Source organism: Phyllostomus hastatus, unplaced genomic scaffold, assembly GCF_019186645.2.
Source record: "Phyllostomus hastatus isolate PE091 unplaced genomic scaffold, TTU_PhHast_1.1 phas_contig_209, whole genome shotgun sequence".
NCBI lineage: Eukaryota > Metazoa > Chordata > Mammalia > Chiroptera > Phyllostomidae > Phyllostomus > Phyllostomus hastatus.
The window spans coordinates 10,678,510-10,706,217 of record NW_025333735.1 but is presented as its reverse complement, the minus strand read 5'-3'; the positions used below and the strand labels follow the sequence as shown (position 1 = coordinate 10,706,217).

General features: G+C 38.5%; 1 protein-coding gene across 1 annotated transcript in view; it reads left to right on the top strand.

Annotated features, from left to right (window-relative positions):
• Nucleotides 1-27,164, top strand: part of ST6GALNAC3 (ST6 N-acetylgalactosaminide alpha-2,6-sialyltransferase 3) — a 496,586-nt gene extending 469,422 nt beyond the window's left edge. The window contains exons 4-5 of the mRNA XM_045835305.1: nucleotides 23,727-23,834; nucleotides 24,884-27,164. Coding sequence (XP_045691261.1) covers nucleotides 23,727-23,834; nucleotides 24,884-25,070 — 295 coding nt within the window. The 3' untranslated portion in view covers nucleotides 25,071-27,164. The remainder of the gene's footprint in view (nucleotides 1-23,726; nucleotides 23,835-24,883) is intronic.
• Nucleotides 27,165-27,708: the final 544 nt, after the last annotated feature.

Below are 27,708 nucleotides of genomic sequence, written 5' to 3'. Positions count from 1 at the left end.
TAGTTCCCAACAATTTATTATCATAAAATCTAGTGCTATTTGCTAAGGAATACCTGCTAGCTCACTGTAGCTTAAAAGATACAATCCAAACATAAACTTAGCAAAAAAGGGCTTTTTAATATTCCAGCACTTCAAAATCTGCCTCTTTTCTCTGCCAGTCCATAATATATACCCTATGTTGTGGTGATACTCAACTCCTCATTATTTCTCTTTTATCATATACTGATGGCTCTATTAAGAATGTTCTGTTCCTCTTCATCCAACATGCCAACTTGTATTCATACTTTAATACCCAGAAATACCACCTTGTATATAACACCTTTTTCAACACTCCCGATAAAAGATGATTACTATCTTTTTTAAAATACGAAAAATCTGTTTGGACCTCCACTGTAGCACCTAGAACATTGTACTGTATCCCCACCTACACTCTGTCCTCCTTGTGTTTTTCATAACCTAATGGCACTTGGAAGAATGTCACTAATGAATTCATGAATAGAAGGTTAGATGGTACTTTTATAGTTAAATATTTCTTATTATCAATCTTACTGAGATTAACTTTGAGTGTAAATTTATTTGGAGTCTTTTTTTAAGGTCACATTTCCAACATTGTTCTCACTTTGGTCTCTGTTTAAAAAAATTTTAAATCAATATTACTGAGACTTATTAAAATGAGACATTGTGCTCTTCTAACTTTAGTAAGCAGTGGCTCTCTCCAGGACCATTTTCTGTTGTGGTTGTTCATCTTTTTTATTTTATTTTGTTCCCATTACCATTATCCCCCCTGTGCCCTCTTCCACTTCCAACAACTACCCCCCTCACAAAATCACCACACTGTTTCCGTGTCCATGAGTTCATTTTCTTTTTCTCCATCCCTTTACCCGCCAACTGTGACAGGACATAACTGAGTGGTAGCCATTCTCAGATAACTAATCTCAAGGTCGCACGCTAACTTCCACATTCTGCTTCTGTAAGCCCACCTCCCACCAGCGACTGCACAACGCCAACCGCCCGTGACTGCACTCTTCTCTTGCTTCTGCCTTTGCAGCAAAAATAAAAGCAAGCCCCCGCCTGAGCTCAGGGCCCAGAATTTGGAGATCGCCTCCTCTGGGTCCGCATGCGTAAATAAAACTCCACTTCATAAACCCAGAAGCCATCTGAGTCACCTTTTCGGTAATACAACCATCCCCACCTCAAGCTGTTAGCCTGCTCTCCAACCATAAGTCTGTCTCCATTTTGCTTGTTAGTTTAATTTGTTCATCAGATTCTACATATGAGTGAAATCATATGGTATTTGTCTCTCTCTGACTGGCTTATTTCACTTAGCATAATGTTCTCCGGGCCTATCCATATAGTTGCGAAGAATAAAATTTTCTTCCTTTTTACAGCCAAGTAGTATTCCATTGTGTAAATGTTGCGTAGTTGTTTTATCCACTCATCTACTGATGGACATTTGGGCTGCTTCTATAGCTTGGCAATTGTATATAATGGCGCAATGAACATGGGGGCGCTTATATTCTCTTGAATTAGTGTTTTGGCTTTCTTTGGATAAACTTTCAGAAGTAGATTCCAGGACCATTCTTTTTTCCTTCACTGACAAATGTCATAGCTGTAAAATCTCAGTCTTCAGAACTTGTGGTTGATATACTAAGGAAGTCTCCATTATGATAAGGCCCAATACCATCATATAACTACCTTTGTTACAATAGAAAATGATGCCTCCCTTATAGATGAGGGATTACTAAAATGCATCTCTCTCTCTGGGCTGATGTAGCCAGAACCAAGGAATAAGTCTTGGCAAGCAGAATAAAGGCTGATTTCAATCCCCATGTGTCTCCAGCCTCCCTCATGGCCCTGTGCCTTGTGTAGGGGACAAGCTGCACAGCCATGACCTGCAGCCCTGATTCTGACTCAGCAGTCCTGTACTAAGGTACCAAATTCTTATGGTCCTATGACTGCCCCAACCAAGCACAGCATTTACCTAATTATCGTTGGCAGCCAGCCTGTGGCTAGGTGACAATTCCCCTTTAACTATAATACTTCCTTTATAAAAATCCTCTAATACACTGATATGAACCAATCAGTCAACACAAGTGGAAATTTTCATAGACCTATGATGGATTCCGATTAAAATGTGATTGTGTCTAAAGCTATAGTGCCCTTTTTCATATGAATTACAATTTCATTATAAAACAGCAAGTCCATCTTCAGCCAATGAGCTAACCCTAAGTACATAAATGTAAAGCATAAAAATACTGATGTGAATAAAAAAGATAGTCACTCCTAAAAATAAATGAGTCAAAATTTCCAATGGATTTAGAATATACTTAGAATAAATAGAGGAGGCTAAATGGTATTTATTCATTCATTCAATAAATAATTATTGAGCCCCTACTAAATGATGAATATTATTCTAGACCTTGGTAAAGCAGTTTAACCACACAAGTGACACTTGTGGAATTTACAGGAGTGCATGTACAGGAGTACATGAGAGGAAAAGACAGTAGACAAATAAGCCTCTACTGTGTCAGATGGTGATAAATGCTGTGGAGAAAACTGAAGCCGGGTGAGAGGACTGGCGGTGAAGGGTTGGGTCATTTGACAATGATGCAGGTGGTCAGAGGGGAACGAAGAAGGAAGGTGGGTAAGAGAGAAGGCTGAAGTCCCTGGGCTAGAAATGTGTGTGTGTGTGTGTGTGTGTGTGTGTGTGTGTGTGTGCACCTCTGCCCATTTTCTTCAGTATTTGCCTTTTTCCAGTCATTTTTAAAGAGCAATTTTTATATTAAAGTATTAACCCTTTGAATTCCATAGGTGGTACCAGTATTTTTTCCCTACTTTGTCAATGTATTTTTGTGATTATCTTTGTACCAATGAAGTTCTTATCAGAACTGCATTTGAATTTACTTATTTGGGGAAAATGGACGTATTTGCAGCCTTCTGTCTTCTCAATCAGTAAAATTGGTTGTCCAGCCCTGGAAGTTCCTCAATTTCTTATTAACATTATTCTTTAGTATATTTTATATTTTTGCTATTATTGTGAATTTTAGGGTTACTTTGGTATATTATATTTTCTAACTATTGGTTCTGGTTATAAGAGAAACTTACTATTTTTACAATATATATTTTTGTATTAACCATTTTGTTAAACTCTCTTATTCCTATAGTTTTGTGCTTTTTTCTACAATTTTTAAACAATTATTTCATGTTGATATAAAATCTCTATTTATTTTCACTGTTAACATTTTGTATCTATTTCATTCACCAAAATTTCCAGAACAATGTTAAAGAAAAATGAGAACAGCATACATATTTTTCTTGTTCCTGATTTTAATGACACATGCCTTCTAGCATTTTACTATTATTTATGATTCTGGCCTTTAGTTTAAGAACGGAGTTGTTTATTATGTTAAGGAGATATCCCTTTAGTCATACATCAAACAATTTTATATGGATTGAATGTTGACTTTCATCAGAATTTTTCTGGCATCTGTAAAAGAAATGAAATTATGTTTCCCCTTTGAATAACTGATACAATGAATAAAGTTAATATAAGATACCAAATATGTTTCCAGAGAACACTTTTTCTATAGGTTGGCCCATGAGAAAAAAAAAAGAGGAAATTATCCTCTGGTCAAGTAACTTAGAGGAATTTTGCATAACCTATTCTCTTGTTGGAGATTCACTAGCTCATTATAATATGAAAGATGAGAAGTCTGACCATCAAAAAATTCACTTAAAATTTTAAAGTGTGTGTGTGTATTAAATCTTAAAGTTCTTACCACAAGAAAAACCCCCTTAGGGGACAAAGGACCTGAACATACACTTCTCCAAAGAGGACATGCAGAAGGACAATAGACATGCAAAGATTCCCAACATCACTAATTATCAAAAAGATGAAAATTAAAACCACAATAAGATATCACCTCACACCTGTCAGAATGGCTATCATTAATAAATCAATAAACAGCAAGTGTTGGTGAGGATGTAGAGAAAAGAAAACCCTTGTGCACTGTTGTTGGGAATGCAGATTAGTGCAGCCACTGTGGGAAACAGTACAGAGGTTTCTTTAAAAAATTTAAAATGGATCTGCCTTATGACCCAGCAATTCTACTTCTAGAGATTTACCTGAAGAAACCCAAAACACCAATTTGAAAGAATATGTGCACCCCTATGTTCATTGCAGCATTATTTACAATAGCCAAGATATGGAACCAACCCAAGTGCCCACCGATAGACAAGTGGATAAAAAAGTGGTGTTACATACATATATACAACAGAATATTACTCAGCCATATAAAAAGAATGAAATCTTTCCATTTGCCACAGCATGGATGGACCTAAAGAGTATTGTGCTAAGTAAAATAAGTCAGTCAGAAAAAGACACGTAACACATGATTTCACTCATACGTGGTATCCAAAGAACAAAATAAATAAGCAAACAAAATTGAAACAGACTCATAGACACAGAGAGCAAACTTGTGGTTGCCAGAGGGGAGGAGAGTTGGAGGACGGAATGAAAGAGGTGAAGGGATTAAGAAGCACAGATTGGTAGTTATAAAAGCATCATGGGGATGTAAGTAAAGCATAGAGAATATAAGCAATAATATTGCAATAAATAGGTATGGTTTCCAGTCGGGGACTGGAAACACTGAAGGAAACACTAGGTAAAGTATATGATTATCTAACCACTAAACTCTACACCTACAACCAATACAAAATAAAACTGAAAGAAAAAAGTATTTTTGTATCTATGTAAGATGATGGATTTAACTAAACTTATTGTGGTAATCACTTTATAGTATATGTAAGTCAAGTCATCATTCTACATCCCTTAGACATATACAGTGCTGCTTGTCAATTATATATCTCAGTACACCTGAAAAAAAAAAGAAATGCAGCTAACTTTATTAAGCCTACCATTTCCAGACATTACCTGTACCCTTCCCTCAGATAACACCTCTTAGCATTCCACTGAGTTAGAGTTCAATCTAACACACTTGAAAATTGCAATATTAATTGCTTTTCTTATATTAAATCATTCTTGCACTCTTGGGGGAAAAAAACCTGCTTGGCCACAGGGTATAGGTGTTTGGTTTAGTGCTAAGATTGGTTGGCTGGGTTTTAACTGAGGATTTTTGAGTCTGCAATTATCAATAGAACTATACTGTCATTTTTTTTGTCTCTATCCCCTTTTGGCTCTTTCTTGGGTTTCTGTATCAGTATAGTGCTGAATTGGTAATATGAACTTTGGGAAATGGTTCATATTTTTCTGGGATCTGGGACAATCTATATACAGCATGGGAATTATCATAGGATTTTATTTTCTTAATTTGAAATAGTTTCTATAAAATAGCCAAAAGAGAGATGAACCCAAACACTGGTCTAACTGGCTGTCAGTGAGCCTGTAGTGGAATCTCCAGTTAACTGTTTTCTTTACTGATGAGGCTTCAAGTGTCTCCATGTTTCTTCACTGTAAGTAAACATGATTGCTCTTTGCTCCAGAAGGTTAACAGTTCAGACAGCCTACTCTGCTTAGAAGCAATAACTCCTTACTCCTGTCACTCCCGTTCACCACAGAACAGGGAAGCATCAAAGTCAGGTCAGGGGAGCAGGAAATGATAGAATCCCAGACAAGAGAATCAAACTTCACCGTGAGCATGTTGACCCTGATGCTGAGAACAAAGTGAGGTGATGAGAGTGAAGGTTTGGAGGAAAGGAGGCAACAGAACCAGGTGAATGGTGGGGGCTGGGATCCCAAGAAGTGGGTTGAGGAGTATTGATCCTATTTTTAAAACACTGTCTTTGAAGCAATGTTGAGATGAGGCTGGATACTTACAGTGTGTGAGGGGAGAAATGGAATGTTAAAGCCACTTTTTGTAATCAGTTCTTCCCCAAGACACAAAATTCTTTATTCAGAAAGCTGCCATATTGTTATGCACACAATACTGCACGTGTCTGCTAAAGGCTTGGGCATAAAAACACACAAAGATGTTTACATGTTTTCTTTTCTGATACAGGGATTACTTAACATTAAACAGCAAAATCTTAGCTGTGCAGGGTCAGGTTCATAGCAGCCACCTTGCTGTGCTTGGTGTTTGCTAAGTAAGTGCATACGTGTTTTCTCCCATTTTTATGCAGTTGATGTGCTCCTAGAATGTGCAGCATAAATTGTAAGAAATAAATCTTTTTTCCAGGTTTTTAAATATATATGTATATAAAAGGAGTTTTAAATAACTCCTTAGTTGGTGTATTTCTTAGCATTGAAACCTAAATTTCATCTTCCTTTATCCCAATACTCTCTTAAGGTATGACAATGATCTTAGGTACTTTAACATATTAAAGGGAATTTAATATTTAAAATATTCTTTCTAAAATGCTAATGAGTTACCATTTTTTCTATTTGTATCTTCACATGCTGGGTAGCATTAAAAATAAAGGTAATTTTACCTTTGTCTGAAACACAAATTGCATGTGATACTATTCTTTAACCATGTCCTGGTGTATTTCTTTAAAGACAAAGAAACTGCTAAGATTACAAATCCCTTGGTTATTCTCTGTAACCTTACGAATGCCAAAAAGGAAACATGTACATTAAAGGAAAATAACAGCTATCCATGGAAAAGTGGTTCTCTCCCTTCCAGTCCCACCCCTCTCCTCAAGGAAGCACATCTGTCCAGGTAAATTGCTGGGAGGAACTAATTCATCCATTCATCCATCCAAAGGCCCTTTCATTTCACAGTGCTAGACCTGTGTTTAACATGCTTATTAAATACTCCTGCTTCTGTAGTGATATATAAAGAGAAAAAAATCATCAAAAGAAGATTTTGATGGTATGTTACAATATGAAGTCAGGATTTAAATGGCTATGATATTTTAACCAACACTGAGTTCTTTGAAGCTCTTTATCACAAGGCTAAAAATCATTCCTTACCCTTGATTAGAGGAAAAATCTTATTTTTCTGTTTCAAAGCCTTCTTGAAAGAGATGATGGGGGAAAAGTGCCACAGTGAAGAGCCGAGACTGCGTCAAAGAATATTGATTTTGTGCCTAACCCAGCTTGTGCTTTTTCAGTTCCAGCACCTCACCAGGAAATACATAAGAGGATGTTTCTACAATGAAGTCACCTGTGACTAGAAAAAAAGGATTGGGCAGAAAGATAGGAAAACGTATCTTTCTCCTTAACAATGCTTGAGTGTTTTCCTTTTAAAAAAAGAAAAGAAAAAATTGTCTGCCTTAACTGTTGTGGCTCAGTTGGCTGGGCATCATGCTGCCAAACAAATGGTCGTGGATTTGATTCCTGGTCAGGAATGCCTGGTTCAGGCCCTGATCAAGGCAAGAATGAGAGGTAACAATTAATGTTTCTCTCTCACATGGATGTTTCTCACCCTCTCTTTCTCCTCTCTTTTCTTTTCTCTAGAGATAAACAAATAAAAATCTTAAAAAAATTATCACCTTCCCTACTTCCTGTTTTTGTGATTTTAAAGAAAATGCCAAGATTGTACATCTTGGGTGTTAATAATGGTCCCCTGGGACAGGGGGTCTATCACTGTTGCTACCAGCTCTGCCACTTCACTCATTCCCTTTCGTTCAAGGTGAGCGGAGATCATAGATACAGCAAAATGGTTGGATGTGTTAATCTGATGCAGACCCTAAACCACCTTTTCCCCTAGGGTCTTAAAATTGTAGTGGAATGTAAAGAAAGAAAAGAAGTGAGAGACAATGTGAAGAAAGAGGTAACACGACTCAGTAACAAGACATGAAGGATGAGGATGAGAGCAAAGTCAAGGGTGATGCACATATCCTGGAGAATGACAGTGCTACCATACAAAAAAAGTTAATGAAATAAAATAGTTCAGGAGTTGGTGCCACCTACTATCTGACATATTTCCTGGCTGCATTAGTATCACCATTCATTTCTCAACCACAAGTGGAAGAAAACAGTATGCAGAGCACCACAGTTGTGAGCACTTTTGCTTCCCCGACCATGTGCAAATCAGCAGTTCAGGCTTTAAAAAGCCTTCTCGGTAAGTCGTGGCACAGGCACCATCCTGAATACATACAGTAGTCCTATTAACAGCATGCTAGTCACAGAGGATTGCTCCAGGCCCCACCCAAGGTGAACGGCAAATGCTGTTGTAATCAGGACTGCTCAAAGTGAAAGGTACAAAACCATTTAAAAACTGGGAAGTGGCCTTCTGATGAATAAAATGACACTTTTGAGGTTGAACATAATTGAAAGAGCTTTGTGCTGACACAAAGACTAAGGAAGCTTTCCTACAAAGAGGCTAATATGCAAATTAGCACTTTCTGGACTCCATTGATTGTGAAACTGGAGGCCTTAGCAGTAAGAGAGGTGCAGGTGGCAGCCAAAAGCAGGGAAGAAAAAGTTCTGCCAGTGTCTGTAGAATGACCTAAGACATTAATTGCTGCGAGATCCAATTAAGTGCATGCTTTACAACTTTAGGAAAGTACAAATGACTGCCAGTCTTCTAAGTTTGCTTTGCTGTGAAAATTCAAAAGACTAAAATTAATTTAGTTAAACTGACATTTCCTCACGATTTCAGAGATTTAACTGTACCTCATGATATCTACTGTGCGTTCAATAAATTAAAAAATCACACCTTTCCATTTTTTTGGAACCCCATCTTCGTTTATTCTCCTTTCTTTCGCACACTTGTGTGTAGCCAGCCCTTTGCTGTGATTTATTATTTACAAAAGTACAGAGCACATTTCAGTCCTGAGAGATGAAAATGGAATTTGCCTGAGCTATGGGTCAACTAACTAAAGGTGGGGGGGCATTTAAACCCTTATTCTGTCCCAGATGTAAGATACATAAGAAAATAAGATCTGGTGGTCTAATAGACAGCGTAGTGACTGTAACTAACAATATTGTGGTATGTAAATTTCTAAGAAAAAAGAAGTTAAATGTCACCAACACAAACACAAATTGTAATAACGTGAAGGGATGGAGATGTTAACCAATCTTATTGTGGTAATCATTTTGCAACACCTACATGTGTCTAATCATCACCTTGTACACCTTACACTTATATTTATATGTTGTTAATATCTCAATACAGCTGGGGTTAAAAACTGATTCTGGAGGTACTTGGCTCCAATGGGTACACGTGAGGCTTACCAAACTTTGAGTGGTGACTTGAATCGTATCCTGCCATGTGGACAGGGTGACCTGGGTGTATCCTGCCATACCCTTAGAGTAGACATCAGTCCCTCTGCTACAGCATCAATGAGAAAATATTGGCAAACTGTTTAAAATTCCTTGGAGGAAAATATTTGCCACTTTTTACCTAGCGATAGCCCACATTCCAAAAATTATGCAACTAAGCTGGGCAAGTTGAGTGCCTACACTATGTGCCAGACATAGGTACCAAAGATGGGGCCTCTTTGCCAAGCAGCATCTCTTTGCTGGCAAGTTTCCAGTTAGTTTGCAAGTCAGCTATTTATAAATTGGGACACATTTTTCTAAAGCTATTAGGAAATTTTAAAATACAAATTTTAAAATAGTGATTATGTTCTCAAGCCAATCCTCAAAAGCTATTTTAATTCATGATATAGTGGAACTCAGCTTCCAATAGAATCCTCAATCCTAACTACCATGTGTAGTAGTGATTTTCCAACCTGGCTGCATGTACCACACTATAATCACCAAAGAAAATTTTAAAAAGTATTAATACCCAAACTATACCCCCAGGAAGATAGAATCAGGAGGCATTATCGGTGGCAGTGGTGGGAAACGATGCCTCTAGGGAGACTGGGATCAGAGCTATAACTGGGATGTGGAGGCCAGGGCTCCAGGGTGTAGAGGCTGGGCCAGGGTACTGTGGCACTGAAGGCTGAAAGAAGAAGAAGAATGCCCCTGGGAGAAGGGATTGGATTGTGGACTCATAACTGGATTTGTAGAACTAGATTAAGAGATTTGGTCTCAGAGGACAGTAAGCATCCTGGAGGGGGACATGGTGGAGGGGTCTGGGACATTCAGGTGTAGGAACGCAAGGATTGGTGCTGTGGTAATAGGGACAGAGCTGGTAAGAACCCAGTAGGTCAGCATCACTCAGTACTTCCTTCAGTCCAGTTCCCGAGGAAGGAAGGCAGCTACCTTCAATGCTACTTTCTTATTCTGGGGTGAGGCTTTCACATAATTTTATGCCTCTACACAAAGCAAATCTGTAGTTCTCTTCATGCTCTTGGAGTGATGATGGACATTTAATACTACACACGTAAGGGGGAAGGGAAGAGGAATGAACAACGAATGTAGGAAATCCAGTAAGTGAGCTCCAAAAATAAGAGCAATTTTGTTCATTTACTGTGCTATGCAATAGCTTTCAGAGTTCAGTAGTTCTTCTAGTCACTTTCTGCAACCCCTTTAGTCAGAGGCATGGACATAAAGTGTTATTACCAACTGGTGAAAGCAATAGGCTAGGTGGAGGGCGTCCTTAAATATTTTCCAGTGTCCTCATTTTGATAGCTCAGTGTGGAAGTTCAACATCCTGTGATTGCTGCAGTGTAGGAAGCAAATCTGTGTGATTAACAACATTCTCACATTTCCAGTTGTTCTCCAAAAGAGACATTTTCTAAGCTCTACTCTGTATTTCTTCTTGGCATTTTTTAGTATGTATTGCCTTAACTCTGCATTTTGGTTCCCTCTTTATAGTATTTTGGCTACTCTGGGTCAATGGAATTACTGGGCTTGAGGAATTCTGGAAACAGCTGAAAGCTGTCTCTTTTGTGGCAGGTGCAAAACTTAAACCATTCCTGGCCCGTGCTCTCTCACCATCTGCCTTCAAGGCCACTGAGAGCATCTTCATATACTTGTCCTGGACAGAGTCCCTTGTGAGACAGCAGGGGTCCAGGGGCAGGTGGAAGAGGCAAATATGGGGGTCTAGGAACTGCTGGGTTATTGGGAGCATCTGTGCTTTTGATTTGCTGCTGTTTGTTCTGAGGATGACAATCAGTAAAAAGCATTTGACATTAAGCAAATAAAGGATTTATTGAGCCCCCCCCCAAAAAGTTATCTCTTCTGGTTGTAAGAGGGGAAACATTGCCATTATCTCCTCTTTGATCAGAGAGAGGGTCCTACCTGCTGGAATTAATCTCTCTTCTTTACATTTTTGGATATTTCTGGGGTTTTATTTCCTGATAGTGAAAAGAGGAGGAGATGCTCTGGTCCTTCAAGTTTCTGGAGGTTGTGGTATAGACTTTGTTGTGGTACGAGGACAGTGTTCATAGAAAGACTTCTCAGGTACAGATTTACTATAGGCAGCAAACACACACATCCTTTCCATGGAGATTTCCAGCTGAGCTGTGTAACAGTACTATGGAAAACACCTCACCTCCCTGAGAGAAATTCTTCACTCCACTAAGCAAGGTATCTAACTCAATTGGAAAATCTGGATAGACTTCAAAGGAAGAATTCTTTTTTCTCTAACTCCATGCCCTCTCAAGAACAGAGGGGGAAAAATGGAGGTGATAGGACTGAAACACCTGGGCAAAAGTAAGTAATATTCTACCTTAGTGGATATAAACAGCTCATTTAATAGATGAGACTCCACTAGGTATAACTGTTTCAAGGTCATTGGACTTCAGATGTCCTTCGGAGCAGACAGACTCCCCTTTTAGGAATTTGCTGGTGCCAGAGCAGAGTTAGATCAGCACCTGCTTTGATACACAGATGATAACCCATGGTTTGGCAAAGGCAGTGTGCATAAGGTAGTCAATGAATGTCAGCCTGTCGGAAAATGTGACCGAGAAAGCCTCCTTCTCTAAGTTAGAGACTAAAGTTCTCAGTGCCTGAAGACCCAAACGTCAGTTTTGCTGTTGATCTTTTCTAATTGAATTATCCTTCGTTAGTGAGCCAGATACAAACAATTTTAATAGATGTGGGAAATGGGAGTACAGCTTTGCTTTTGCTATTAAAAATAAATATTCCCCTCGAAATAATTTATTTCAGGGCTTACTGAGCCATGTAACTCAGTCAAAAAGCGATAACAGATTCGGATAGGCAGGAAGTGGCAGCAAAATTAGTCTTTCTTAACCAGAAGAAGGTCAGAGCTGCTTTGTGTTTTTTAAATTTTCTCCTTCTGTGTGGTTGATTGCTCAGGATCTGGCTGAGGCTGTTTTAATGACGTTCTCAGTGGTACTGGAGACCCTGTAGCATTAACAAACCTTGACACCCCCGCTGCTTCAGTGGGGTGACACCACCTCAAACCTCTGTCTTAAAGCCTTGTTAAAACAGTTGTTTAAAAGTGAGTTTAAATGTAAATTTTCACTTGAAAGAGAAACAGGGGCTCAGAAAGCATTATTTGTCAGAAGCAACTTTGAGTCTGTTTCTGTGCTGGAACTATTTCTAAAGGAAAAGAGCTTAGCCTAGCTCAAGTTCCAGTTAAAGCACGAAGTTAAGGAAAAGTGAGTCATTTCATTTCTCTTCTAAAAAGGTAAAGTGCCAGGAAAAACTCATTTATCTACTTCGATATACTCCTGCCTGATTAAAATCTTTCTTTCTTTTTTTTTCTTTTCTTCAGTTTTAAAGCAAGTATATGCAGAGGGAATGGCTGATAAAAGAACTGGAAGAGAAGCCAAAACTTTCCATTAATTACCTTTATCAGGTTAGCAGGGGAACAGGCACCTGTGCCTCAGGTAGAGAAAGGTGATTAGCATTCAGAATACTGAAGCCCACATCAATTTAGGAAGGGCATGATTTCAAGATAAGTTGAAGGGTACGTTAGAAAGAAGCAACTTTTTAAGCCTAAGTATAAAGCTAGGATCAGATCAAATATAGTGATTGTTAGTAAGAGTTAGAGATTAGTTAGAAGCAAAGTCTAACCTAGAGTATTTGGTAGAATTATTGTGTTGGAAAGAATATTAGAGGTCAGCCAATCCAACTTCAAATCTTTGGTTGCAAGGAACAGACACTTCCTTCAGCCGACACAAGCCAAAGAGGAGAATTTATTAAAAGGTCATAGAACCTGAGGGCTGGAAGAAAGCCATGCCTAGGGAATGAAGTGGATCCAGAAACTTGATCTTTATTTCAGAACTTAACCCTTATTTTTTTGAAAGTCAATGCATGTATCCACATCAGTGGTGTAAAGCTGTTATTTGAACATGACTTTGGCTGAAATTCTGAAAAGTGTTTTGAATCCTAAAGTTAAAAGCATAAAATCTATATATTAATGATAGTCAGTCTATTCTAAAAATGCATTTGTACATTTATAATCTTTCTAATATGGATTATGTTACTATGATTACAGAACATTAGTGATAACAGATCCTAAGCCTACCTAGATCAGGCCTCTTATTCTGCTGTCAAAAATAATGTGGCCCAAAATAAGGTTTCCAAGAGGGTTAACAGTAGAACAAGATGAAAAACTGAGGCCCTTTGATGGATGCTCTGTCAGACATGCGGTGCGTCAGACAATACTGAGAACGATGATGACCAAGAAAGAACTCAGTTAAGAACCTGACTTCTCTGGTGTCACACTATCCTTGAGCGAGTTCTTTACACCTCCCTGAACCTTCAGTTGTATAATGGAGATATAATACTTCCTATAGGATGGGGTTGTTGTGAGGATTAAATGAGATGACCTCTTGGCACAATGTCTAGTTCATGTAAATATTCCATGCATAACAGTAATTATTACAATTAATCAAAAAGGTTTATTTAGTCAACTCTTTGCTGCATAACAAATAATCCTGAATGGAACTCAATGGCTTATAAGAACATATTTCCTACTTGCAGGTCAATGATCATCTGTAGTTGTACTAGGCTTAGCTGAACTTGGCTCCAGTTCTGGACTCATACATGCTGCCTGGGTTTCCTCCTTTAGGATCCAGGCTGAAGGAGTACCCCCTACCTGGGATATGTTGTTCCCATGATGGAGGAAAGAAGTATAAGATATGGGGACCCTATGGTGCTTCTTAATATCTCTACTGGGACCTGTCAAAATGTTCACTTCTACTTAATGTTCCATCAGTCAAAGCAAGTCATTTGGCCAACCCCTGAGTCAATGAAGCAGGAAAGTTACTGCACCCATGAGCAAACCATATCCAGGGAGGGAATGAACAATACAATCTAGCACAAGAAAGTTGAAAGAAAATCTATGGCCATTGATAAAGGGGAAATAAGTGGTGATGGAAGGAGACTTGACTTGAGGTGGCGAACACACAATACAATGTACAGATGATGTATTATAGAATTGTACACCTGAAACCTATATAATTTTATTAATCAATGTCACCCCAATATTTTTTTTAAAAAGCAAACGTATGGCCATTGAGACAAGGGCTGAAATTAGAACCCACACTGGCTGTCCATAAATCTCATGTCTTCAAAATTATGGGCCATTCTTTTAAAAAACAGAGGTCTGGGTGATAAGGTACATAGTATCACACATTCTCCCAGAAACTTTACCAGGTAGAGGATAAGTTGCTTTAGAAATCATTTATCTCAGTGTTTCCAGACCTAAAAGGTATTTTCAAAGGGCTCCTTAAAGCAGCAATGGTATGTTTTCATTTCAAATAATAAAAAAAAACCTCAGTGAATTATATATTTTTGTAGAAACTGTTTCCCTTTTAAATAAAACAGGTTGAAAGCTTCCAGGTGTGTATTAGGAAAGCTGGTTTGGTAATAAGTAAAGATTAGACGAGTTTGCTCATAACTTGTAACTGAGTTTATAACACAGATGAACACTACTGGTTGCATCCATTAGCATCACACATTTTTAAATTGTTTTCATTCTTAGTCATATTTGTTTACATTTGTTCTCAATTCTGAATTAATGAGGAATTTAATGAGAAAGAAAAAAAATAATTCTTCCAATTTTCCCCTAGACACTTGCCTCCAAATCCATAAATTTCCATCATCTGAAAAAACTAGCTGTATAGAACATCAAGCTATCTCTCTTATTTCAAAACATAATGTAAAGAAGAAAAATCAATCAGTGTTACTTATATGTCCTGTCTCTAACCAATAATCTATTATGGCAATAACACTGGTGATGCTTTGAGGTCCATCCCATGTTTGAGGACATATGAGAACTCTTCTGTTTTCCCATTATTCTCATAGCTCAGTATGACTGCACAGGCCTTTGCCTCTGCCTGAAATGCTCTTCTCCTTCTGATGTTTTTCCTGATGTTCTCCTTTTGCCTTAATCCACAGCTCAGCTCTTCCCTTTATGGGAGGAATTATCTTCCCTAATTCCCTCCAGCTCTGTCTGTTGCTTTTCCCTTGGTATCCCCATAGCACTTGCGGGGGGAAATTACCTCCTTGGTAGCCCTATTACTAAGTCTGTCTTCTCCATTTGACCTGAGTTGAGATCAGGGGCAACTTGTTATTTTCAGTGCCTGGCACAGTGCCTCACACTTACAGTATACTCAACAATTTTTTCTTGAGTAAATAACAGAAGAACTGAAGCTTAATAAGACTTGAAACTGGAGAGGACATGGGGGAAAGTGCTTAAGGAAGATGGAAAGTACACAAGTACAGAGACAGAGGCTGGCATTCACAAGAGGTGTTTAAGGATAGCAAATGGACCAACATGACTAGATAAGAGAGTTCAGGAACATAGTTCTAGAAAACACAGAAGGGAGTTTATGTTTACATGGGGAGGGCCTTGAAAGACACCCATTGTTTTAGTGTGCTCAGGCTGTCATAACAAAATACCATAAACTGGGTGGCTTAATGAGAGAAATTTATTTATCACAGTTCTGGAAGCTGAAGTTTGAGATCAGAGTGCCAGTATGGTCGCTTTCTGGTGAACATTCTCTTCCTGGCTTGTAGCATTCTTGCTGTGTCCTCCCATGGTGGGAAGAGAGAGAGCTCTAGTGTCTCTCTCTTATAAGGCCACTAATCCTATCATGAGGTCCCCACCTCATGACATCATGTAAAGCTAATTACCTTCCAAAGGCTCCATCTCTGAACATCATTGGGGGTTAGGGTTTAAATACATGATTTGTGAATTTATGGATGAATACACGGAGAGGATACAAGTCAGTCAATACTGAGTGGTTATGGAACCAGTTCTGCTTTAATGAAGCGGTCCCCAAACATCCCCATCACACATCCCTGCCATTTCTGAGGTTCCACTGTTAATTTAAGAAAGTGAATGAAATCCCACAAATCAACATTTCCAATTGAAGGGACTTCATAGCCCAAGGGCAAGAATGAAATAACCTTTTAATTTCTGAGATGAATGCATGAAGTAATTTTTGTGTGTGGTATCTTCTATTTCTACAGCAGTCATAAATCATACCTTTGGGAGCTGTACCATTTTACTTTTAAATGTACATTTTGAAAAGGACACAGTCATTTCTTATTATGCTCTTTATGTACAATTTCATTGCATTCATCACAGTCAGAATCCTATTGATTCCATGGCAGGAAAACTATTTGTTATATTCACAGTCTGAGAGCCTCCTGATTAGCACCAGCATTTCACATTGGCTGCTCAGGATGGTAGTACAGTCTTCCGCTAAGATTTACTGCTGTTTCCATTTAATCAAGATCCATTTTTTTCTTATTTTCTAGGCCTGGATTCCTTTCATTTGGAACATTATTTTAAGACTCACCATCTATAGTATGATGGTTTAGCCATTTGAAAAGTTTATGTCCCTTTGCAAATGATTCAAGCCAAGAACAAGAATTCTACTGCCTGATTTGCAGAAAGTCATTACTGTTCAAACATTTGCTGGGCATGTCCTATTGATAGATAGTACAAATGTACAGTGTTAAGATAATGGACAAACTCCAGAGTATTTCCTTATCTCCCAACAATCAAATGATACACAAAAATATATGACTTGGGGACAGCTGAAATTGTTTCCACACTTGGAACTTTGCTTCCATTAGACTGGTTCACAGCATTAGATTGAATCCCAAGATGCTACTGATAGTCATCAGCTTTTTTCCTTACCTAGTCTCCTTGTTTAAATGTATTATTTTATTATCCATGTGCTTTTGAAAAAAATGGGGGAACAAGTGTTTTTAATTGAATAATCTATATTCTGTCATGTATTCCTTCTCCCTGGGAAGGTATATGGAAACTCACTTTGCCATTTTTATTTATCTATCCTGCCAGTGTAGTATATTGATGAGTTCCAATAGTGTTGAAACAAGACATGAAATATTGATGAACTTTTTTTAAAAAGTCCCCTTTTTCTCCTGAGTATAGCAGATTTCAGAAGGTGCTGCCAATATTGTGTTGTCCAATAAACCTCTATTATTGGGAGGGTCTTGCTCCCCTTTGGGCTTTAATAAATGATTATTATGCCTTTGAAATGCTAGCTCAGAGTGCTCCAGACCTTGTTTTTATCAGTTTATGGAAGACATGAATAAGAAAGAGCAGAATTTAGACTGACAGGGAAGTTAGAGCCAAAGACTCCCTCTACAAACCATTCCCTGAAGAGGGGTCAGCCACAAAAACTGAGGCTACTGGATCCCTCATTCTTGTTCCTACCTGACACTTTTTCTGTTTCCCCATTGCAGATCAGGACTTGCCCTTTGGGACTAGGGCAAGTGGGAACTGTAGGCAAGGAGAACTTGTATTTTTAGAGTTAGGGACATCTCAAAGCAAACCACCCCAAGCTAAGTGTAGGTACCAAGGAATGGAGAAATCTACTGCACTCTGAGGGCACAGGTGTGCTTAGGACAGTGGATCCCGGTGCAATGTGACAGAGAACTTACTACACAGGATATTCTCCCATAGCAAAGAATTATCTATCTAAAGTGTCAATAGTGCTGAGATTAAGAAACACCAATGTAGAGAAAATGCTATTATTTTGCCCATCAAAGTATAAGCTTCTTGAGTTCAAAACCTAAGTCATAGCTAATGGTGTTCAATAATTAGGACAGCATTTCTATTAATGGATAAAGGTCTATGTACTCCAGTTTTCTTTTGAAGACCAACCATGTCACTTCCCTCAGTTTCTCCCCTAAAATTAGCCAAAAGGGAAAAGTTCCCCCTACCAGGAAATAGGTGGGAAATGTTTCACTATATGTTTCCAGAAACAAGAAGATGAGAGAACATGCACAGAAGCAGCAGTGCAGGCAAACGAAGGATGCTAACGGCCCTACACGTTGAGAATGGTGTAAATAAGGATAGTTTGACAGAGAACGAATCCCTGTGGACTTGTGATGGCCTTTAGACATAAAGGAATAGGGGTAAACATCAAGGGGCAAGGTAGCTTATATTTTATTTTTAATAAACTGGATGAAAGATTATATTTTAAATGTTATGCCTTCAAGCATGTGCTACATCAAGGTGTTGACAGCATCATTTTTCCAAGAGATGAGCAAGTAAATTTAAGTAGTTTCCAAGTGGTAAGTATCTTGATTACCAAGGAGCCGTGGGATGCAAAACTTGGCCGGTGGAAATAAATGATTGATAGCTTCCTCTCACACTCCTGCCTTTATTTTTTCTAGTGCATGGCTCATTATTCTGCTGCATTAATTTAAGCTTTCCTATTGTATTGAATTAAAGACTTATATTTCTTATCACCCCTATGGGACTCTTGATTGTTTATTTATAGATGACAATAATTGTTTTTATTGATCCCCAAATGTGGAAGGTATAAACAGGGCTGTGCTGATGGCCAGCTGGTACATACTTAGTGCCGCATGTGTGAGTGACAAATTACAAGACAATATTTGGCCCCATAGGACACCCTTTTAGAATTTTTTAAGGCATCTGATAATTATCACTAGGTCTCTTCAAGCTTAAAATCTTAAAGTTTCATGTATATCAGCCCAAGTCATTTTGTCATTTTTATTGAACCTCAAAAAGTGTGCTTGGGTATAATTTATACTTCCTCATTTCTAGTATGCCCACACAGCAGGAGAGTTGGGGGCCAGTGCAGCCACAAGAGTTCCCAGAGCCAGCGCCATCCAGGACAGTGAATTCCCTTAAGAATCCAGATCACGGAGACACCTACTCGGAAGAATTCCTGGATTTATCTACCAGCTGCCATTATTCTACCACAGGCTTCATTATATGGACATCGGCTCACACAATTTCTCATCCCAAATACATCAGAGGCACTAGGGAAAGAAAATGCAACTATCTAATTAAGTGCTGTTTGTAGGACAGGGCACTTGGGCAGTATGAGCCTCCCCGGACCGAATCAAATGCAATGCGGCTCACTTAAAGAGCTTCGGGGCTAATTATCAGGATCTGTCTATCCACGAACAAAATAAATCAGATTAGGTTTAAACATAAACAAGTATCAAAAATATGGGAAACATTTTCTTATTATGTGGTGATTTGTAAAGATCTTTGACCATATGCTAAATTCTGAAATCCCTGACCTTCTTCTCCTGTGGTAAAAAGAAGATAAGTATGGGGAGGAGCCACTTTGACAGTTATATTCTATCCTTTGAGGGTTCTGCTCTGAAAACCCACTGCTGAACTATCAGAAATGGCTATTTGGGGTGGACCAGAATGAGCCAGGAGAGCTTGTTCTGCAAAGTAGTGATCCATGTGTCAAGCAAAAGATCCCCTTTTTATCCTGGGGCTACAAAGTTACCTTGGTCTTTGATAGTTAGCAATTCCTAGGGGAAAAAAAACACATCAGAATAGAACCAATTTTTTTCTAATTTAGATTTATTTTATCTCTCACTCAAAGTAAGCTTTACCCTCAATATTATGGTCCAGTTGTTCCATTGGTGTTGAACAGTTATTTTAGCACCTTCTGTGAGCAGAAGTGTGAAGGAGGTAAACACAGATCTCCCTTCAAAAGTTCAGTGACCGTTGCCACTGCCATTGCCAGGTAAAAATTTATATCAAAATACACACCCCAGACTTTTAGTGGCATGTACATCACACAAGTGGGCTTTAAATGTGGTCTGACTGTTAATTATACACCCAACATGCTTGCAGCATAGAATGTGCTTAAAGGTTAAAACAAGCTGACTATTGAAGGTGACAATCACAGAATCACTTGATTTCAAAATTAGAAATAACCTTAGATATGAGTTTTCAAGACAAAGGAAACTAAGATGATATAAGAGACTAAATAAGTTGTCCAAAGCCTCTCGTTCAAGTAGCAAGAGAGCCAGAATGTGAAGCCAGGGAGCCTCACTCTCAGCTCTGTAGTGCGCTGGGTAACAAACTCCAAAGAAACACATGGGCTTGTGCCTTGTTGCACGATATTGTGATCAATCGTTTCAGTGCATGTGCTTCCACTGCTAGACCAAGTCCTCTTTAAGAAAATATTCATTGCCAGCTTCTAGTATAACTAGTGGCACATGATAGTATCCCAATAAATGATTGTCAAAAAAGATAAATGAATGCATGAATAAGTGACACTTGGTTTTCTCATCATATTCAAATACATGCTGTAAATTTTACTGATTTCTACTAGTGCTTTGTCAATCAGATATTGAAGGAGGGTAAAGATAATACAAAAGTATTATGGAAAAAGTCATACAAGAAGGCAAGAGGAAAAAGGGGTATACAATTCAGTAGGGATACTAACCAGAAAAATTCAGTATGTAGACAGTTTCTAGATTCAGTTTCAGAGATGTTTGTCAAGAGCCTTGCCTTTTCTGAGCTCTCCCAAATTTCAAATAAGGACTTTTTAAGCAGATGATGCTTTAAGCAGTCCCCATTATTGCTGCTCCTCCTCAGACTGCAGAAGACAGGATGGACTGCAGGTTCCTCTGTGTAAGCAAAGTCGCCCTTTTGTGTATTTCACCTCCCTGTGGTACATCTTCCCACCTGCTTGGCACCATTCCTAATCCATGCTCCTGCTAATATTCCTATTAAGAGGAAAGTGCATGTAATTCATGGAGACCCTGTTTCTGGAACATTTTGTATGCAGAAGACATGTCAGGAGATATAAAGGAAAATACTTTCATTGTGGCATTTCAAATTCAGTGACAAGTAAGTAGAAGAAATGGGTGATATATATATATCTGGCAGAAGTAACTCCTGCTGAGTATGGTTGGTAGGGTAATAATATTGTGTAATGATTTATAGTTTTAATTTGAACATTTTACCTAAAATGTCATGTGGTGTGCTTGAGTGTGATATTGTTATGTTGCAGAATTACATGCTTATGATTTTGTAATAAAAGATTTTGTAATAAAAAGGGGGCATTATTTGTGCCCCCTTTTATATATATTAGGTTTATCTCTCCTTGCAAATCACCCAATGCCAATGAAAATAAAGGTTAAAATATCCAGTTATTAACCCCCACTCTGAGTTTCTATTGCTTCTGAAATGCCTGTATGCTCTAAGTAATTTGATACTAAGCAGTGTCTGTTTAAAAAAAAAAGAATGAAAGGATTCAGAGTCCTAATTAGAGCACACAGAAGGCTTGGTGCTGGAGAAAAGCATCCACAATATCGGGCTTCAGTGGCAAGCCACTGCTGGCTAGAGTGGTGCACCCAGGGAGAGGTTATCAGTTGGGGAAGGGCTGGCTGTGCTCCAGTGTGCAAAGAAGTCTAGATGTAGGAAATTTAGTCTTTTTTAGCAGTGGTGGTACACAGATGCCAGATGATCTGGGATGAGTCAAATGCCACTATGGGGAGAAACTTACAGCAGTAGGCAGTCATCTGTTTTAGATGTATTGGGTCAACCTCGGCTAAAGACAAGTATCGAGATGCCACCTGTCATCAAACATTCCTTTGAACCATTTGGAACATGGCGGACCCCTCCGGTCAGCACTACATGCTGCAGTTATCACTATTCCCATGTCTTCCTTAAATATACCACACTTACATATTTGTGATTTTGCCCCTAGCATTTCCTTCTTCTGCAATTCTTTTCTCTCATATTGTCCATTGAGCAAGGAGTGTCTGTTACGCATCACCAGGAGCAGATATCCAAACCCTTCCACCATTGACTCTTGGGATCAGAGTTGCCAAGGAAAACAATGCAGACAGTAGACAGAGCAACACTTTACTCATGTAGAGAAGAAACAGAAGGAGATCAGTGTTAGTAGTGAGCATTGGTGCCCCATGGCCAGTAAGTCCTTCCCAGCAGCTAACGCAAGGCCTCTGGCCTGCATGCAACCCTTTTGTGCCACAGAATGAAGGATTCCATCCCCTGCTTTCAGGGAAAAGATACAGCAGTGAGGTTGGCCAGGTGCCATATGACACATATATTTAAACAGAACAAAGAAGTACACATTAAGCTAAGTGAAGTATCTCAGAGAGAGAAAGATAAATACCCTATGATTTCACTTGTGAGTGGGATCTAAAAGACAAAATAAATAAACAAACTAAACAAGAACAAACTTATAGATACAGAGAACAAAGTGGGTGGTTGCCAGATGGGAGTGGGGTTGAGGGTTAGGTGAAAAAGATGTAAGCATTCATAAGAACAAATTGCCAGTTACAAAATAGTCATGGGGGTGTAAAGTATAGCATATACTCAATGATGTGGTAATAGCTATGAGTATGTGTGGTGTTAGGTGGGGGTTAGACTTATTAGGGGACATCCTCATAAGTTATATAAATGTCTAACCACTATGTACACCTGAAACCAATATAACAGTAAGTGTCAACTGTAACTGAAAAAATAAAAAAAAAATTAAAATCTGAAACAGGGTAAGAGAGCCCCACACAAGGTGGCAAGTCCAGCACAGGCTGAGAGAATTCCTTATCCTTTAGTAAGAAAGTGTTCCAGACCTGTGGCCCTTTCTTATGTGACCAAGAGGTGGTCAAAAGACTACACACATGACACCCCGGCTCCTGTGGCTCAGTGGATTGAGTACCGGCCTGTGAACCAAAAGGTCACTGGTTTGATTTCCAGTCAGGGCACATGCCTGGGTTGCGGGCCACATCTCCAATAGGGGATGTGTGAGAGGCAACCACACATTGATGTTTCTGTCCCTCTCTTTCTCCCTTCCCCTCTGTCTAAAAAGAAATAAATGAAATCTTAAAAAAAAAAGACTACACACATGAATTTGTCTTTTCCAATATAGTCCATGTGGCTCCTTCCCTTTTCCCTACCCCCTTTCCAGATATTTGTTGTCAAAAAAGCCTTCCATGGCCAACCTTTATAACACAGCCATCTCCAAATCCAATCATCTAGTCTCCATGAAGACAAAAGCTTTGGTTGTTTGATAACTGCTGTATCTCAGCATCTTCAACAGTGATGGGCACACAGTAGGTATTCACTAAAAACATGTTGAAGAGATTGGTAAGACAGGTCTTACAAAGGAAAAGTCTTGTCTCATGATGCCTGGAAAGCAGGGGAGAACTCTTCAGATGTTTTCATAGACCAGGTCATTCACTTACGCTGCATCTAATTTATACATAGAAACCCAACAAGCCTTAAAGCAGGTGATATGTCCAGGATAGCAGATAGCACTATTATCATTCAGTTCCCATCAGGGCTCCAAGCAACTTGTAGAAAACCTGTCTTCTGATGTGCAGCACTAATTCGTGTCACAAGGAAAATCAAACAAATTATTTTTCACCTGAAGGGAGCAGGATTATTTGACTTCAAAAATTTGCCATATGGCTTCTCTACCATACAGCATAGCTTCCAGGCTTAAGGTAGTAAGAGTGAGAACATGCCCATAAATTATTCAGAGATAATTCAAAATAAGTGTGACTCTGACAGATTGTCAAGTTTCTTAATGTTTTTTCCTGATAACAAGTGTTACGTTTTTGCCAAAATTGGCTTGTTTCTCACCACACTTTATTGTCACTCTGTGTATGTTGTCTGTGTTGTTTTGTTTCGTTTGTTGTTTTTGTTCCCTCACAGAGTCCAGTCTGGCTCTTACCTCAGCACTGGGTGGTTCACGTTCATTCTGGCCATGGATGCCTGCTATGGCATTCACGTCTACGGGATGATAAATGACACCTACTGCAAGTAAGATCACAGGAAATTATTTTTATGCATCTCCAATTTGTATATCTTATCAAAATATCACAATTCATTTTAATACCATAAATCTGGAAAAAAACAGATAAAACAACAATTATTTCCCTGTGTTCTTTGCTGACATGACATTTCATTGTCAGTGCATCAAGTTATGACTTTTAGCAGTGATACAAAGTAAAATATTTACCACAGTCTAATGTCAAATGTCAGAAGAAACGTTTTCCCCTTAATCAGTGGCATATCGGGGGCTTGTGGCTGAGAAATACAGACAACTTTAGTGGTTATTTAATTTGCAAAGCAAGTTTGTCATCTCTGCTGTGCTAATGACTTGATAGATGGCTATCTACTCAGTGGTTATATTTGATCATGAAGGACAAAATGTCCTAGAGCCTCAGAGAAGCTGAGAGCTTAACAAGAATGTCTGGAAATAAGTGAGTAATCTACCAAGTCCTTATCTAAAATGGATGTCTTTATGCACATACATCCCCACTCAGGGTGGGGGTAGTTTCTAACTAGATAATAAAATAAACCTTCCATTCTTCATCAGGGTAATCAAACATACTTCCCTACCAACAACTGGCAAAATAGAATTCAGGAAATATTTTCATCATATTTTCAAAATGGTAATTAAGCCACAATCTTCATGATCAAATATTTCTATCCCAGCTATTAGCATATTGGAGCACAGATGAACCAACTGTCCTCCTATGAAAAATCACAAGACTCCTTCAAGTCCTGTAAGAGCATCGGGCTCTCCAAAGTTTGCTCCATTATGCACCATTTCCTCCTTCAAAGGAGAGCTATGTGTTCGAATGTAATTGGTGTGATATATAAATTTTATTTGATTTATTAAAGCACTAAGGACTTGGTATATCTTCCTAAAAGCTTTTATACATAATAGTTTTAACTGAGTTCATGGGCTAGAATCATGCATAGGTTTGCAAGTAAATGCATTTACTCAGCACATAATGGATTCTTGTAAATGAATGATTTTCATTCTTTATCTCAGTCTTTCTGTTTTTTTTTTTCTTTTCTAGGACAGAGGGGTATAGGAAAGTTCCCTACCATTACTATGAACAAGGAAGAGATGAGTGTGATGAATATTTTCTTCATGAACATGCTCCATATGGAGGCCATAGGTTTATCACTGAAAAGAAAGTGTTTGCTAAATGGGCAAAGAAGCACAGGATAATATTTACACACCCAAACTGGACAGTGTCTTGATACTGGTTTTTTGGATCTTCCCACCCCACTTGACATGATCAGGATACTGCAACTGTAATGCTAAAGATGCTATGATGATGGTGGTGGTGACACAGACAGCAACAGTGATGATCAAGATTCTGTACATTCTCAGACATTCTCAGATGATGACTTTGCCAGTAATTTGAACTTGGGACTTTGTGGAGGGTGGCTGTGCTCATTATATTATTCCTGAAGGTTCAACATTATATATTGTACTTTGTAATTTAACTGGAATTACAACGAAGGCCAGTAACATGACAGCAGTGACCCAAGAAATGAGATTATCCTTCAAATAGCTTCCCAGAATTCTTCAACAGTGAGCAAATTCTCAAAGCCATGGGCTTTGTCCTTATGAGGCAAGGCTGTTTACTCTGTGGACGCTTGCACCTGAGCAGCTCTGCCATCCTGAGGAGTGTTTGATTGTCAGACACTGACCCAGGGGATACTATCCAGGTACAAGTGTTTTACCACAATCACTAGTTCGGCTGAGGGCAGAAAAGGAATCTCTTCCCAACTTACCATCTTTCTACAGTACTTTCTACAGCCAAAGCTTCAGGCCATTTCCTATTTGATAATGAAAATATCATGGATATCCTACCTATAAGATTACTTTACTATCTCAAACATTTAATTAAAAATGGGCCAAGTAGCAAATCTTGATGAATTCTCACCACTCCATTATTACTACCCCAGACCATATAACTAAACATATTACTAGAATGATCTATATTAATGTTAAGTTATTTTTGGATAAGTCCTAAATATTTCAGGTGGCTATTTAACATGTAAGGTTTCAGCACTGTAATAACATATACTGTGAAAATACTTCTTTAACAGAACCAAAAAGTTTACTAACTTTGCTTCAACATAAAACAACACAAAATTATATGCTTTTTAAACTCATGACACAGGGAAAGCAAAGCATATTTTTACATCAATTTGTATCCGACCATACTTCATAATATATATTTATATATTCAAATTTCTATTTTGTAGGCCCAAGCTGTGTCTCTCCACACATTACATTACCATTGCCAAGTGCTAGCTGTTAGACATGGAGAGGAAATGATTCCTTGTATTCAATCTGACCAGAACTTTTGCCTTCTTGGGGTTTACTTTCCCCACAGTGGGTCAGTTGTTATACCATAATAACAACAGTAATAATGACCTTAATGTCCAAAGTGCTCTGTCAGTTAGAGTCCTTTCGAGTATGCTATCCCATATGATGCCCATGGTCACCCCACTGGTCCATTGCCTATGCACTCTGGCATCTCCTTAGCATATGATCTGTAATTTGTTGATTGCTCTGATATATTACTCTCCTTTGCTTATCTCTATATAGGATAGCATTTATGTAGACTAGTCACGAATTGATTTCAGTGCCAAATACAATATATTGTGTCAGAATTATTCAAAAAATACTATAAGGATGGTTTTGACCATGGACTGAAAGCACCAGTACTGTTGATATTTTGTTAATGACTATTTAGGTGGGGAAAAGATGAAGAAGCAGGAACAATAGGAGGGAATGAAAGCAGAGAAATATAGTTTCTTGTTCCAGGCTTGAGATGACTCTGTTCATAATATACTGATTGCTCATTAAATACTTTAGGGTTGATTTGCTGAGAGGCCAAAACATCTTTGCAAATGATTCAAAATACAAAACCATGGTACCTTGCAGAATGTTTTGGTGGCTGGAAGTAAGGATGCATGTCCCCTCAGGAGCACTCTGCAGGTCTTTCCCAGGGCTACATCCCATGACTGGCTTTCATTATCGTGGTGCATCTTGGACGAAAGCCTCTTCCTTGCTCTCTTCTGCCATTTGGATTCCCCAGGACTCATATCAACAAAAATGACCAAGTGCCACTTCCATTGTTGAAACTATTAGTGTTGTTATCCTTTAGTTGTTTCCTTATGTGATTTTTAGCTCTATGTATGTTAGTTGTTTGGAGGGATAGGAATGTCCACTCCAAGAAAAGTAAACAGATACAAATGTTAAAACTGTAATAAGGCTTCTTTTCCCCATGTGATACAGACGTTCCATTTTTAAATAAAAAGAAATCCTTGATGATGCGAATGTTTCAGGGATTGACATAATTTATTTGGTTTTCTGGTCAATGGACGGCCAACTGTATTTGTCTTAGCCTTTACTAATGAGAAACTTCTGAAAACTTCCTTGCTCTCCTGCCTCACTATTGTTTTCTCTGGTGGAGGCTTTGGCAGCATCCTGTATCCCTCATTCTAAGGCAGCGGGTGTGTGTGAAATGGGCAGTTTGTTTGTTTGCTTGCTTGTTTGTTTTGGAGAGAGTACAAGGCATTTCCTTCTCTTCCCCCTCCCTTACTTTGCTTTTCTTTCTTTACAAAACCCTAACTATACACTTTTTATTGTTGCCTCTTCTTTCTTTTTTTTTTCTAGAAGTGAAAAACAAAAGACACATTACTCTCAATTTGGATACCTAATTAGATGATTTCCAATGTAATGAGTATTTTGATAGAATTGTATGACTCATTTTTCTCTGTATTCTTAATGTTCTCCGCTTCCATTTCCTGTTTTTCTTTGCCCTCAGCTTCCTAGTGCTAGTGAAAATACAAAGTCTAATTTCTCCCATGTTGAGGA